Source organism: Fundulus heteroclitus, chromosome 3 (genome assembly GCF_011125445.2).
Source record: "Fundulus heteroclitus isolate FHET01 chromosome 3, MU-UCD_Fhet_4.1, whole genome shotgun sequence".
Taxonomy (NCBI): domain Eukaryota; kingdom Metazoa; phylum Chordata; class Actinopteri; order Cyprinodontiformes; family Fundulidae; genus Fundulus; species Fundulus heteroclitus.
The window spans coordinates 36,394,538-36,410,528 of NC_046363.1; the positions used below are offsets into that span (position 1 = coordinate 36,394,538).

General features: G+C 39.9%; 1 protein-coding gene across 2 annotated transcripts; it reads right to left on the reverse strand.

Annotated features, from left to right (window-relative positions):
* Positions 1-1,653: 1,653 nt before the first annotated feature.
* Positions 1,654-13,877, reverse strand: notchl (notch receptor, like). Of its 2 annotated transcripts, none has more exons than XM_012877718.3 (11): positions 13,686-13,877; positions 12,106-12,247; positions 11,086-11,418; positions 10,452-10,663; positions 9,770-10,100; positions 9,123-9,298; positions 7,610-7,671; positions 7,384-7,507; positions 6,788-6,885; positions 4,815-5,146; positions 1,654-3,457 (listed from the first exon to the last, which is right to left on the reverse strand). In XM_012877718.3, exons 1-11 carry the CDS (start codon positions 13,735-13,737, stop codon positions 2,956-2,958), a joined length of 2,364 nt encoding a protein of 787 aa, XP_012733172.2. In that variant the 5' UTR covers positions 13,738-13,877; the 3' UTR covers positions 1,654-2,955. The 2 variants fall into 2 exon arrangements, with proteins under 2 accessions (XP_012733172.2, XP_012733171.2); XM_012877717.3 differs by having other exon boundaries at positions 12,106-12,262.
* Between the last annotated feature and the right edge of the window lie 2,114 nt (positions 13,878-15,991).

Here is a 15,991-nt window from a genome sequence, read left to right on the forward strand (position 1 = left end):
CTTAATTCTTACATATTTTTTTATGCTCTTCCTTTGCTCAAAGACGTTTAGTCGTACTTCAGTTGTGAATACTTACATGTGAAATGATGCTTTGCTTCATTATTTTTGTCTACAACAGCAACATTTTTTAAAAATCTCCATAACTTCTATAGATTCCTTCTGTTTCTGTTCCGCTACTGAGGGTCTCCGCCACCCACAGCTGCTCTCAGCGCAGCGATTAGGAGAGACAGAAGATGCGACAGAATTGAGCTGTTTTTCATTTGCTCAAAGGTGTTTTGTGTCATTTCAGTAGTGAATACAGTAGCTGCATGTGAAATGGTGCTTTGCTGATGCTGGTGAAGATTCTCAGTCATCCAGGTCATGATAATTCCAAAAAAAAGTAAAAAACAGAGCAACTGGACTTGTTTTCCGTAGTTTGAAGACGTTTCGCTTCCTATCCAGGAAGCTTTCTCAATTCAAAAAGTCTGGAGTAATGTGGTCAGATGGTTTGAAAGGGGTATGAAGGAAGCCATCTACGTTAAGAGAGAAAAAACAACCTTAAACAGAGGAGGAGGCCTTAAGTTCCAACTCTCAAAAACTTATAATACAACTATATTAATACCTGCCAATCATCACCTCAACCCTCACCCTCATATGGGTGATCAAAACATCGTTCCTGCCAGCCAGGCCAATAACGACCCTAACGACTCCCCGTTACAGAGGAGTGGACCAGTTTCGGTTCAGTCTGCTGGCTTAATGACTTTAACGACTTCCCATTACTAAGGGGGTGGACCTGTTTCTGTTGAATTTGCATGTTATCTAAGCCATTACAAGGCCTTTGTTAGGCAGTAATATAAAGCTTGGTACTCCACATTACTCCAGACTTTTTGAATTGAGAAAGCTTCCTGGATAGGAAGCGAAACGTCTTCAAACTACGGAAAACAAGTCCAGTTGCTTTGTTTTTTACTTTTTTTTGGAATGGTGCTCTGCTGAGTTTTTTTGTCTACACAGTAAAAACCTCCAAAGGTTCTTTCTGTTTCTCTCCTTGTCAGCTGAGAAACATCCACAGCTCGTCTGAGCCCGCTGAGTAGGAGAGATGAACAGGAGGGTAAAGAGAAGTTGTCTCCCTTAAGACAATGGAGAAACCGCTGAAACAGAAAATTAAAAAGGGTTCAAACTACAGCGCAGACAAGGTCCAACAAGTATGGACGATGTGTTGATCAATCATGAACTGCCGTTTTTTTATTCATCACATTCTCACAGGGAGCAAAGGTCAAAAGTTTCTTAGTCAGCTGTCCTTTCAGGCGAGCGCTGTATGCATCCAGATCCTTCCAGTATCTGGATGCGAACGGCAGCGGGAAAGTGAGCCGGATTCCCGTGTCACGGTTATGTCTCTGTTGATGCCATCAGCATGGCCTTCTTGTCCTGAAAAACTCCACAGTGGAATGAAACATAATTTTAATAGTAGACAGGAAGTATTCCCCATTCTATTATATCTAGATTGCCGACCTGTCCAGGGTGTACCCCGCCTCTCGCCTATTGACAGCTGGCGATAGGCCCCAGCACCCCTCGCGACCACACAAGGGATAGACGTGTTAGAAAATAGATGGATGGATGTTAACAATTTCCTTTTATGCATTCATCCTGAATACACACAAAGAAATCCACATCAAATATGTAAAAAGTTCCTTTATTGTGTATGTATTGGACTGATGACGCCACATGCTCAAGCACCCAGAGACAACTTGAGTTGAATTGAGTATAAGCCTCGAATGGCAACATCTGCAATACCAATCATTTTGGAAGATGTCGACGTCCTGGGAGCTTCATTCAACGTGCTTCAGTAGAGAAACCCAGCGTAGCATAGCTTAAACGTTGTTTGAAATGAAGAGGCCTCAAAGTGAGCAGAAAAAAACGCAGTATTAGTAGAAAGGTAGGTGAGGCTGTCTTCTGCTCTCGCATAATGGATCGTACGCGCGGAAGAAACCTGCTGAATCAGCGTAGAATTACAGCTAATACAAAGAAAAATATAGATATTTTTACAGGCCTATGTTTGAAATGAAAATAGGGCTTTTGCAAAAACACTGTGTGTTTCTGATTACAAACAGGGATGTCGGGGATTATGTGATGAAAAGCCAAATAAACCCACTGGCAAATATGTCACAGTCAATGCTATGGGGTCTAAAAATTTAATTGTTGACTCCTTACTATCAATGAAATGTAAAGAGCACATAGTTGTGTTTAATCACATTTTACACACTAAAGCCTTCTTGCTTACAAGCTTGTATCCAGCGTTGACATTCCTCAACGTTCCTTCGGAGTTTAGGAATAAGAATAAAAAAAGCTCTCTTCACATGGTCACGATCACCATATCCAGCAGATACTAAAGCAGCAGTGTTTTGTTGTAACCATAGTATGTTGGCTGAGCTCTGTTAATTATTTGACCCGTACAAGTAAACTGTACAAGCTTTACTATACAAGTTTGTCCGGATCTAAAATGGCCGCAGCGCATGCGCTAACAAAAATGCTAAATTTAGCATTTTGACCTCATTCGCGATCGGTGCTATTTTGATTTTAGACAGCAATAAAAATAATTCTGCCGGGATCAGAACAATGCTGCTGCAACCTAAATGACCCTGTGCTAAAGCCTTGAATCATTTCTTAACTTTCCATTTTCCTTTCAAGGAGCCAGATTGTTGTAGTTTTACCCAACGCCAAAGACTTTTCTCTGAATTTTAAGTAACTGGTACTCTGACCATATACTATTTACAACCATACAAACCCCTCCAGAAAAAAGAAAAGCCTAAAGTGAAAAATGGCAAAGAATATTTCCAAGGGGTGACAGAGCTGTTAAATACTGTACAACAATTTTTTGATTGTCTTCATACAAACCAATGAACCTGGCACACAGTTACTCTCCGGGTTCTGTCCTTGCTCTTGTATTCAGGTGATATTTTATTTGCCTGTTTCTTTTTCCTACAGGACTGTTTGTGTGGAGTCAGAGGTACTGTTTGTGTTGGGTTTCTGCTCCGTATTCACTGAACTCACTGCCGCCTGTTCGACTCTGCTGGTATTGTCACTGTTCATAGTTGGTTGGCGATCTGGTTGGGACCCAGTAGCCGCTGGGGGTGAAACCACCACCCTCTCAATGGGCTCGCTGGCTGTTCTGTCCGTCACAATGAGGTAATTTGGCTCAGGCTGGAGAGCGCTGGAGCGGCGCTGCAGTGCATGCTGGGTACATGAGAAAGAGCGCTGTCGGGGGGCTGGCTGGGGTGAAAGGAAGTGTGGTGTAGTGGCTCGAGGGTTTTCATGATGGCGGTCACGATCCTCATCTTCTGAAGTCACCTCCTGCAGGGTGCTAATTGGCCGAGGAGAACGACCCATGACTCTTGGAGGGACGAATGCCGTTGCTGATTGGTTGAGCTGTGGTCTCCAGTTCTGGGGAGATGGGTATTGCATCCGGCCCATTGACCAGTCACTAGAAACAAATAAAGGTAATAAGAAAATCTACCTTATATGAGGTCTAACAACTTAAATTGAGGAATATAACAGAATGCTATATTTGTTTGTGTGGACAGCAGGATAAATATGCTAAAATGTGCTTATTGATTTGTGTATTTTAATATTTCCACTGAGATTTTAACTTAACAAAGCCATTTTTTACCTGACACGTGTGAAGAAAGTTTACCTCTTGGTAATGTCTTTAAACATTGTTCTATTTAGAAATGGATGGCCTTAGATATTCGATCCAGGTGTGTGTACCACCAGGTCAGGTCATCACACCAATAAAATGTATAGCAGGGTTATCTTACTCCAGTCCACAAAAGCTGCATCTTGCAACATTCAGAGGGATCCCTGTTCCTTCACACCTGAACCAAAAGAATGGCTCATGTCCAGGTCTCTGTAGAACTTGATATGTTGCTGAGGAGGTAATTCACCTATTTGATTGAAGCGTGTTGGAGCACAGATGCACCTGAAGTTGCAGTACAGATCTGGATAAATGTGCTTCAGTGCTTTTTTGTCTGTGTTTTTGTGTCTCTTCTCTGTCATCTCTAACCCCATGTCGGTCTAGGCAGATGGCCGTTCACACTGAGCCTGGTTCTGCTGGAGGTTTTTCCTTCCCTTTGACGGGGAGTTTTCCTCTCCACTACGCTCTTTCATGAGGAGTAAATGCTGCTTGTCAAGACTTGTTGCAATCTACTGGGTTTCCTTAGACAGGAAACTTTTTGACCAATCTGTATAATCTGATTGAATTTGACTTTGGAAAGTGCCTTGTGATGACATGTATCATGAATTGGCACTATATAAATTCAATTTAATTTAATTTAATTTAATTTAATTTAATTGATCGCTTCTGAGGAGGTCATGCAATCAATTGATTCAGGTGTGGTGGAGCAAAGACACATTTAAAACTTACAAGTCAGGATTGAAGACACCTGCTCTAAAGCACGCCAAACTGAATATGACAACAAAACCATCATCCGAAAACAGCAAAGATGAGATTCCGTGTTTCCCAAACCACACTCTTGTCCATGAACACCGAAAACAAGATCGGCAAAAGTTCTGTAAGATCCACCCCATCTGGATCTTACTCAAGATTCTCATTCTCAAGAATCTGGACGTAGCTCATGTTCAGACCAGGTAACTCATCGAAGTGACGACAGTATCATCAAAAGAATGCCTCAAACCATTTTCTAAAATACTGTTGTTTGATCACTTATAATCATGAAACATGTTCAATCATAATGAGAAACAGTTAATCACCATATAAGTGGTTAGTCTGGAAAAATAGTAAATGAGTAATTTCTTAATGAATCACATTTCTAAAAGCTTACTTTTGAGGTGATGAGGCCATATCTCGATGTGGTATCATCCCAGAGAAAGAGGCGCTTCTTCCAGGGAGACCCGGAGAACTGACCCACGGCTGGTACATTAGAGCGCGCTCCTCCCACATGACGTCGCTGGCCGTATTTACAGGAACAGGCCCTCTCTGGATCTGGTGGGCCAGTAGGAGCTCCAGAACCTGGTGGTGCATGGCCTCTCTGGCCACATCGATTGGACGACGACCTCTCCGGTCGTGCAGATCCAGGTTGGCACCATGAAGCAGGAGAAGCCTTGTTGTGTCGTAGCATCCGTGGAGGGAGGAGAGGAAGAGTGCTGTCTCCCCCTAACAAAAAAATAATTTATACTCAATATGACCTCATACACTTCTTTCCTGAGGCTGAAATGCTACATTAACACAGCACCTTCCAAAAATATCTATACCCCTGGACATTTTGTCACATTGCAGCCACAAACTTATACTGTATCAGCCTTATTGAGTTTTGTTAATAGACCAACACAAAGTAGTACATTATTGTGGAGTGAGAGTATGTGCTTTTCTATTTTTTTATTTCACAGATAAAAAAAAAATTATGTGTGGTATATATTTGTATTGACCCACTAGATTCTTTGTAGAGTCACGTTCTGGTTTCTTCAAGTCTTTAGGGGTTTGTCTCTACTTGTCAGGAACTTGAAACATTCACTTGTCCTCGGCCAGATTGGAGAATTTCTATAAACATATATCGCCAGCTCTTGCCACAGATTTGGGTTTGAACATTGACCCTGACTGTACTTTTATTTAAACCACTCCATTGTAGCTCTGGCTTTGTGTTTCGGGCATGGATCTTGTAGAGGGTGAACCTCCAATAAGTCATTTAAAACCTGCTACAGTTTTTTTTCTGGTATTTCCATGTATTGTATTCATTTTCCATCAATTCTGACAAGATTACCTTCCCCTACTAAATAAACGCATTACCACTGCACGATGCTTCCAAAAGCATGGCCCAAGGGGGACATTCTATGCTCAGGATAACATGCAGTGTTAGTTTTCTTCCAGCTATAGGGTTTTGCATGTTGGTCAAAAAGTTACATTTTGTTCTCGTCAGACAGAAGCACCTTCCTCACTTTTTCTGTGGCGAATTGTAAACAGGACGTCTTATGGCTTTCTTTGAACAATGGCTTTGTTGATATATAGTAAAATAGCTATGTGGCTAATAGTTGTTCAATTAACAAGTTCGCCCACACTGCAAAAACTGAACTAGAAATAAGTAAAATGTTCTTAAAATTTGTGTAATTGTCCTTGATTTGAGCAGGTAAGTACGATGATTTGCCAATGGAATAAGAATTTTGCACATAAAATAGGAACAATTCATCTCCATCATCTTATTTCAAGTACATGATGTCTAATTATCTTATTTTTGGGGTCAAAATACTCATTCCATTGGCAAATAATATTATTTACCTGCTCAAATCAAGGATAAATACAATAACTTAAAGAACATTTTACTTATTTTTAGATCCTTTTTTGCAGTGCACCTGAGCTATGGATCTCTGGCACTCATCTAGCGTTACCACGGGCCTATTGGTTCATTCTGCCAGAGTCCAGGTGGACCGCTGTTCCTTGATAAGTTTGGAGTTGTGCCATACTCTTTCCATTTTCTAACTTATTTAAAGTAGCCACTATACAGGCGGACTCTTACGAACTAGTTGACACTTAAAGAAAATTGGTTGTGGTAGTAAAGGAGGATGGGGGGGGGAATGCATGACCCACTTTTTTCTGAGTTTTAATTCTTAGAAAATCTGAATTTAAGCACCAAATATCCCCTATTTCTCAGTAAAGCACTACTTTGTGTTTGTGTAGAACAAATCCCCCCACCCCCAAAATACCTTAAAGTTTGTGTTTGTAACATGATAACATTGGGAATGGTTTATTGGGTATGAATGCTTTTCCAGGACGATGTCTAGATAGCAAAGCTTAGTCTAGTACCTTGTTGTCTTGTAGGTCCACAGCTGCCCCATAACGAATGAGGGTCCTTGCCAGGGAGAGGTGATTTACTGAGCATGCCCAGTGTAGGGCTGATCTCCCTGAGAGACAGTGTGAGTGGAGGGGAGGGGAGGGAGTAGGTCAGCCAGTGAACAACCATTACACAACAGAGTTGAGTCCAGATGGTAAAGAGATGGAAGATGTAAAGGGAGGGACACTTCCAATTAAGAGAACCCAGAGGGGATGAGACATGACGACAGAAGGTTGAAGACAAAGGAAAAGGACAGAAAGCGGCCCATGAAAGAGCTGAGGCAAGGAGAAAGGTGAGGCACAAAGCTAATATATCTGTTGACCAAAGTGCATCAACTTTGCTCTGAATCAGAAGAAGATAGTAGGGGAGCTGAGGCAGGACAGGCAGGAGGGACAGAAGGGACACAAAAAGAGGATGTGAGAGAGACGAAGTAAGTGACAAGTTACTCGACCCCCTCAGCGTCAGAAAAAGATGAATATGATCTACACCGGTTCAAAATAAACGTTTATTTCTTTCCTTTTGGGGGGGCTGACGCAAACACAAGTGATGCAATCACAGAAGGCATTACCAGTATGGTCTGTGTTGTTTACTGGAACTCCAGCTTGCAGCAGCTCCAGAACCACCCTGTCAAGCCCGCTGCGCACAGCTCGTATCAGAACCACGGACCCATCTGGACCACACCACTCTGCCGACTGCAAACAGTACATCACTTAGATGAACATTTAAACACACGCAGCAGTTCACATTTTAAATTAGGCATGTGGTCATGAGCTTAATTGCTTGTAACGACTGACCTGCTGAGGAGGACTGAGCAAGGGTGGAGGCATGGCATTCCTTTCCCATCCTCTAGGTGGAGCTGTTTAAAAGAAATTTCAGGATGAGTGATGCTAAATTCAAATGGTAAAAGGGAAACACGTGATTTAAAAAAAAACAACATATTTTGCTTTAATTTAAAATAGCTCTATATGTCAGGTTTTATATACTGTAGGAACAGTGTTTGTTACATACTTTCATAAATAGTACAAACAATAGGTTTTTAAGCTTTGAATATCTATAAACCTTACACTACCAGTCAAACGTTTGGACTCATTCAATGGCTTTTTTCTAACTTTTAGGACTTTCTACATTGCAGATACATAGTGAAGACGTCAAGAGTATATAGAATGATGTATCAAACATGACAATTGTGAAATAACTCTTGTATATTTTAGCTCCTTTAGATCTGATCACAGAATGCTCAGACGGATGACTGAAAATCTAGAGTAACTTAATTTCAGGTGCTATAGGCTTCAACTAGCATGTTTAATGTTAAAGTTAATGACAGGACAATTATAAAAACAACATGGCAGCAGAGGTTTGTTCTTTCTAAAAAGAGTCTCATGTGTAGCATCAATTTGCTCCCTTAACATAAGCTGGACTTTTCATGCATCAGTCCACAGAAGCAGTGAAAGTTACTGGACTTCAGCTACGCATTGTTTCACCAGAATTGTTGTCGCTTCTGCAAAGAACAGATTTGAAGTTTGCTGGCTGGACATCGTGCTTTACCAGCCCAACACTGACGGTTTTGGTTGTTTGATTGACAATAATAAGAGTTTTATATATGTCTAATGTACCCCCTGCTTTCCTCTAGATTCGCAGAGTTTCTTTGTCTGTTGGACCGGTGAGATCAGAGCAGAAATGTTTGGCCAGCAAATCATTATAGTAGTAAAGGAGAGGGAATTATTTTCTTGTTTTGTCACAGGGTAAGGGGACCTTGCAGTTAATGAGTAGACCATAAACTTGTATGTGAAAATATTCTAGTTTTCCCTCACAACAATGTGACACTGAAGGTCATACAAATTACAACTACTAGGAGTTTTTTCTGCTATCAACTGTCGTACAAACTACTTAGGGTGTACTTAGCTTTGCATTTTTTAATGTAATAATGGCAGCATGGAACTTGTTTTTGCAAACCTATTTAAATATCTTTTGAGTCTAAACTCAACATTGATTTTAAATGGTCCCTTAAACAGAAACCCACACAATTGAATGACCTTTAAGATGCCTGTAATTAAGTTCACTACTAGAGTGGAATCTGGAAGATTTTAAAGTAATATAATCCTGAAGAACTTAATATCCTAGCAGTAACAAATACAGTTTGCTGAATTCAATACCTGTCCAAAAAAAAAAAAAAAGTCTGGAACAAACAGGAGTTTTTGTGATAATTGTGCAGAATTATGTGACACAGGAACACATACACCACATTCATGTTGAGAAAGTTGTAAAAGCTAGGACTAGAACTGAGTGTAGGTATTTAAAAAGGATTACGTTGTATTGGCCTGCGGGTTTGAGCAGATCCAGAGCGAAAGTGTCTCTGCTCTGGGCTCCTGTGGTCACAGATGGAGGGGTCCTCCTGTCGCCTGGAGCATCTCATGTTGATGTCCTCCATTGAGCTTTGGGTGAAATCTGTGTCACTTCCTGGCTCTTGGTCCCTTTTAAGAGGCCTGGAAACCAAAAAAAATAAAAAATAATAATACATCCAGTTACAATTTGTTTGTTATTTAATTTTTGTTCCACTTTCTCTTTTTTCTTTTTCAGTTCATGAGCGCCAAAAGGAGCTCTGCAGCACATGCACAGTAGATTTCTGTGTTGCCATGTTGCATTTTGTAAATATGAAATCTGAGGACAAATTAGCTTAAAAGCAAAAACTATTATCTAAACCTTTCTGGTACACAATAAGAGTTATGAATACATTTAAGTGAAATCTCAGTACCTTGTTGCTCTTCTTGTAAACTTTGTAAAACTCAGAATTTATTATGAAATAAAAATGTATATTTATTTATGCTTATGTTTTTACATCATTTCTTGTTTGACAACTAAAAGTGACACAATTACACAGGATAAACTCTACTTTCTTACTTTTTCACCCATCTCCAACAGAAGACATCACAAGCTTCAGGAGTAGCCCCACTCACCGCATTCGGATGGCATCCTCCCCTAATGGTTCTCTCCTTCTTTTTTTCTCCGCTTCTTTTGCCTTCTTTTTCTTCCGAAGGCTGATTTTCTCCTTTTCTCTGCTGGATTGGACCCGTTGCTCTTGGTGTGGTGTGTGCTGCATCCAGGCCTTGGATCTGTTGCCGTCGTTATCGTTGACAACTTTAGGCCGATGTCTCACCCTGACGGTGCCATTGTTCTCTGATCGCTGCAGCCTCATCCTCCTCATCACCAAGAACCCCACCAGAGGAAGCAAGATCAGAAGGCCAACCGCTATGGCAGCTACAGCCCAAATCCAGGAAGGGGTTTGCTCTTTGAACCAAACAAGGAAAATATTGAGGCTTTTTTTTTTACCAGATATATATATATATATATATATATATATTGAGTTAACTAAGGTAGTTTTAACTTAAATCGAGAAACTGTTTAGCCTAAAAAAAGCTGTCTTTGATCATTTAAGCTCCTCCAGGCTTAGAAGTCTTCAATATCTTCATCAAAATTGTTTCTACAGCTTACTATTTAGAATAGTAAATCAAGTTTTTGAGCTGATACCTATTTTCTTTCATTGAATTTGGACTAAATTCTTATAATGTTTTGATTGGTTACGTTTTAAAGTTGGAAGTGTGTGTGTGCGTGTGTAGGTGACAGGAAAGAATAGCCTACCTTCAACTTCCATTTGCTCCTCTCTGCTTCCTATTTCCTCTTGGACACCTCTGATACCGATAATGCCCTCCAGCTCCGGCAGGGTGGGGAATGTCGAAGGCTTCAGCATTATCACGGCATGTAGGAAACTGGCGGCTTCCGTAGCGTAGGGGAAACAGGTAGTAGGTGTCCTGGAGCAAGCCCTGTTGTCGACTTGTAGGAAAAGGAGGGAACTAAAAAGAAGAAATTGGTAGAAAAGGGTTAATTTTTGCATGCTGGAATTTGGTTTTCGACACCTGAGGTCAGATTTAAATAATTTTACAACCTGGAAAAGACATTCAGGTGATAAAACCCTAGAATAAACTGCATTTTGTACTTCCTGAGGAGTAGTTCGATCACATTTCTTAAAGATTAATTTGTTCCATTCAAACTAACAGATATGAATATGTAACAGGAGGACTTCTAAAACAACAAGCCAACAGATAGATATAAAGCTTTGAGTTGTTTATATATGATAAATAATGCAAAGAAAATTCCCACACATTGTAACGGCACTTCACACATTGTTAAAAGTCTAATTTTAAGCTTCTTGCATATATTGTACTCAGTCATTCTAGAAATGTACAATTCAATGAACATGTCAGTCACTACCCACCCATTAGAGTCTGTTGGCGATGAATGAGCCAGCATGTCAGCAAACTTCTGACGGTCGATTTCAAACAAGTTCATGTTAGCCGGGAGGGAAATGTTTCCCCTCAGTTTGAGAGGCGACTGCAGGATGACGCTGAGTGTCCAGAGCAGAGGAGTGACAGCGAGGGAGAAATTTTGCTTGGAGATTCTGGCGTGAAGAAGCAGGGTGCCTTTAGCCCACAGTGGGCTCTGGTCTCTGAAGCAGTCGCTTCCGTCCCATCCACAGGCAGCGTTGTTGCAGCCCTGGTCACAAAGACCGCTGGCGTAATAAGCGCGGCAATATTCAGTGTGTCCCGGCCTGAGGGTTGTGATGATAGGGAAACAAAGACGGGGGAGGAAAAAGTCAAATAAGTGACATAAATAATAGGGTCATCATCATAATCATCATCACCATAATAATAATAATAATAATAATAATAATAGTAATAGTCGTTTAATACAGAGTAATAATTCTTCAGGGCAATTGATAAAAAACAAAAATGATAATATACTCAAGCTTTAAGATATCGTACAACGTCACAGAAAAAAATACTTTAAATCCATAAGATGTGTGCCAGTGTAAAACTAGCCCCAATCTCTACATTGGTCTGGTTTGTCCAAATTACATTGTTCCAGAAGTCTAGATGTAAATTAACCTCAGGGCTTCAAGTCTGATTTAACACACGCAACAGTTTCCTCAGAGTAATGATTTCCAAAGCTTTTATAGATGTGATCACATTTGCTCATAATTAAGTAACTTGTATAGTTGGTGTATGATTACCCAGTTAATTCATGTAAAAGACCTAAGGGAGAACTGACTTGTTATACTTTTATTTTAAAGAAGATGTAATTTTTTTTTGCCATTTATATAAGCTTTTATTTACAAGCTTTTAACTCCTGAGCAGGACCAGGTAATTTTCTTATCATCTACTGATATGTAACATCTTACAAATTAAATATGAATGCCATTTAAAAAAAAGTTAAATTAGTCACAAAGGATTTTTACTTGCAGTGGCCCCGTTTCTTCAGGCAGTCGAAGCCATCTCTAAGACAACGTGACTCCGTGCATTCTCGGTTACATGTCCCATCTCCAAACTTGTCCTTACAATTGTTCTCGCGACAATGGTCCCATGGATCACTGGACGCCGCTGTTGAAATTGACACTGATCATCAGAAATGAAAAGTTGACACAAAGAGAAGTTAAGAAGTTATTAAAGTAGATCTTTAACACATTTATTTTCCTCCCTCTTGTTCTGTCGAAAAAAGGCAAAGCAATTTTTCTGTCATTAAGTGTATATCATAGCTAATTGTAATTGAGAAAGGATACATCCTTGTAGCAGTCTGATCTATCTGTGTACACCAATATGATACAATATTATGCCTATTATTGGCTCTTTAAGGTGTGGTGAGCCATGTTTTGGTGGTGGTAAAAGCTGTAGTGACCCAGCTGTACAGACCGAAGAGCAACAACGTGTTTCGCCGCCGTTAGCTTCTTCGGCAATCTCAGCTTCCGTAGCTTGTTTATTGGATTGGAACATGGCAACGAGCCTTTGTCTCCGGCATGCATTGATTGCCACGGCCCTCTCGACAGTTCACTGTGGTTCCCTCCTTGGACCGCTTTTGATAGATACTAACTACTACAGACCAGAAATACCCCATAAGAGTTGCAGTTTTGGATATGCTGTTACCCAATTGTCAAGCAATCTCTATTTAGACTTTGGCAAACTCACTCAACTACTTACTTTGACCCATTTTTCCTGCTTTTCGCTGCTAATATTAAGGACAAAGGGGTGAACATGTTATAACCAATCTGTGCATTGCTGAACTATATGGGCATAAGAAAAAAAAAACACATTCACACCTGACCGTCAAAATAGAATTAACTTGAACAATTGGGGCCGGGTTAGTGTATTTGTGTTTTTAACCTGACATTTCAAACCTAAGGGTTTTTATCAGATGGCCAGCTCTCCCACGTATTCACCCACTCATTGTTTCAGACCATCAGCGGCTATTTGCCACAATTCAGGTCAAGCCACGTAAGGTGGTTGGCGATACGGCGAGCTAAAGGGGACAGGAAATGGGCCCGACACAAACAGGAAGTTTCCAGAAGGAGCGAATAGCCAAAGGAAACGGAGTGGGCTGGGAACTTGATAAAGGTCGAAGGTTGTCACCAAGGCAACGAGGAATGTGATGGAGTTGGACAATGGGTTTGGCAGGTGTTAGCGGGACCGTAAAGGGAAAAGAGCCCATTGACAATAGAGCTGAAATTAGATGTGAGCTTCGTACTTGACCAGGATAAAGGATATGTGGCACAGAGGGAATAAAACACTAGTTCTCATTTTTAGGTAATTACACATTTAGATAATTGCACAATACCAGTTACAGACAGTGAAGGCAGAGATTTGATTAAATCTTTAGCAGAACATTTAGAGTGAGTTAAATGAGAATAAGTTCTTTTGGACGGTAAACTTAACCTTCTTTAGATGTTTATTTGAGGATCTATAGGTACAGTAAACAAGAAGACAGAGAGCTGTTGTAAAGTTTGGAGTGTAAAACTAATTTTGTGAAAAATCTTGGCAAACTCACCTTGAGACGTGCAGCTCAGTCCCAACAGAAGAAACATCCTGAGACCCAGCATGTTCAGGTCACAATCTTCTCTATGCTTTGGTTTGAAAGGCTTTCAGATCTGGACCTGGAAACATCCCATGAAGAGCATAATGAGGTCTTTCTGCTCGCCCTAAGTGAAGTCGCCAAATGTCATTGCCACTGCATCGGCCACCCTGTTCACTCTATTCGCTCACTCTTTTTTTTTTTTTTCTCAGTGGCCCTGCGGATATCTGGACGACTTCCTGCCACTGTGTGCAGAAGAATAGGAAGGGCGATAACCCCTGTGTGCATGTGTGTGTGTGTGTGTGTGTGTGTGTGTGTGTGTGTGTGTGTGTGTGTTTTTGCACTAATGGGACTGGAGAACTGTTAGGAGAGCTGTTACGTCAGCTGTGTGGACGCAGCGTGGTTTGAATTAGATTTTTGAATAAACACACACACACATCTAGAAATCTTGACCGTGCCCTTTCTGTAGAACAAATCAGTAAATGTTTTTAAATGTCACAAATACAGCAAATGTTGATCTAATCTTGACAACACTCCATTGGGAGAGGAACACGTTGATATTTGTGCCAATCTTTACAATGTTTACTGATATTTGTAATTAATTGGATTTATTTAAATCCTGCAATAAATTGTTGTGAGATTAACATAGGACTGTTAAGGTAATCTTAGGTTGGAGAACTGACCAACCACTATGTGTTACCCTCATACAGAACCTTGAAAAAGTACTCACAATTTTACATTTTGTTACATTACTGCCACAAATCAGCACTTTATAGAACCACCTTTCACTGCGATTTGAGTCACAAGTCTTCAGGGAATATTTTAAAAACCTTGGTAATTTTCTTCCTTGGATAAAGGCTGGAAGGATGAAGGACACCTATATGGATGGATTTTTCATCCACTTCATACTATGTTGTGTTGGTCTATCACATATGATTATGAAACTTCTTTCTCCAAAATTCTATATTTTTAATACATGCTGAGTATTAATACTAACCATTTTGTGTATGAACTCCACTAAATATGTTTTTCTCTGTCATTTTTTGTGAAGAGTTTATTTTCTTTTTTTCTAAAAAGGAATTTAAAAAAAGTTGTTGTATGCCTTTGGACATGTTTAGATTTTCACATATGTATGTGCAAAACAAAGAAGAGGCGATTATTACATAAAAGTAAAAAAAAAAAAAAAACTTTTGGAATTAATAAAGTATTTTTTTTCCTGAAATCATATATAGTGTCAATTTCTCTGCTGGTTTTCCAACAAACTGCATGTTCAACCTACACACAAAGGAGGAGGTGATTTAAAGGCAAATAGAAGAAGAGGCTTAAAATAGTACGAACATTTATAGTCTTGCTTCTTCCATCCTTTTAAGATGAAAGACGGGGAAATGGGGAAGGAAGCTGTCAAAGTTCAAGGTTTTTTTTTAGGGATCCAGATGACAAAAACAACATTACCAGCAGCAAAGATAAGCAGACTGTCACTTTGCTAGGTGACAGCCTCAGGACTTCCTGTAGTCTTAAAACCACCACCTGTCATTGATTTTCTATGAGTTACTTAACATACTTTATAGAAACAAATTATATTGTATGTAGAATTTAGGGGTTATGTTTAGGACTAGGGTGTCAGATAAGTTTAGGCATTTTACTGGTCAAGGTTAGGGTGGGTTTAGAGAGACATCACAACCATTAACAGGAGAGACGATATATCTGCGTATCTCATCCTGATATTGATTAGAGGGTTGGACAACATTAGGCAGCAAGTAAATTTATGTCTCCAGACAGGAAGTAAATATTTTGTCACAAAATAACGTCTAATAAACTGGTAAACTGGGCAATCGTGAGGATCTGCGTGAGTTTGACAACGGCCAAACTGTTATGACTAGGTGAAAAGTTCAAGGCCTCTTCAAAACTGCAGCCTCCATGGGGTGTCGTTGGCCTGCAGTGATCAATATCTTCTGAAGGCAAGTTTAAGGCAAGGGAAGTTTATTTAGAAAGCACTTTTCAGTAACAGGACAATTCAAAGTGCAGATTTTTTTTTTTAAAAGCTGTACAAGAAAAGAACAATGGCGAACCAGTGATAGGGTCATCATGGGTGACCAAGGTTTATTGAAGGCCACGGGGAGCAAAGTCTGACTCATGTGGTCTGATTTAACAGATGGGCTGCTGTGACTCAAACTGCTGAAGAAGTTCACATTGGTATATATATATATATATATATATATATATATATATATATATATATATATATATATATATATATATATATATATATATATGGTGTATAT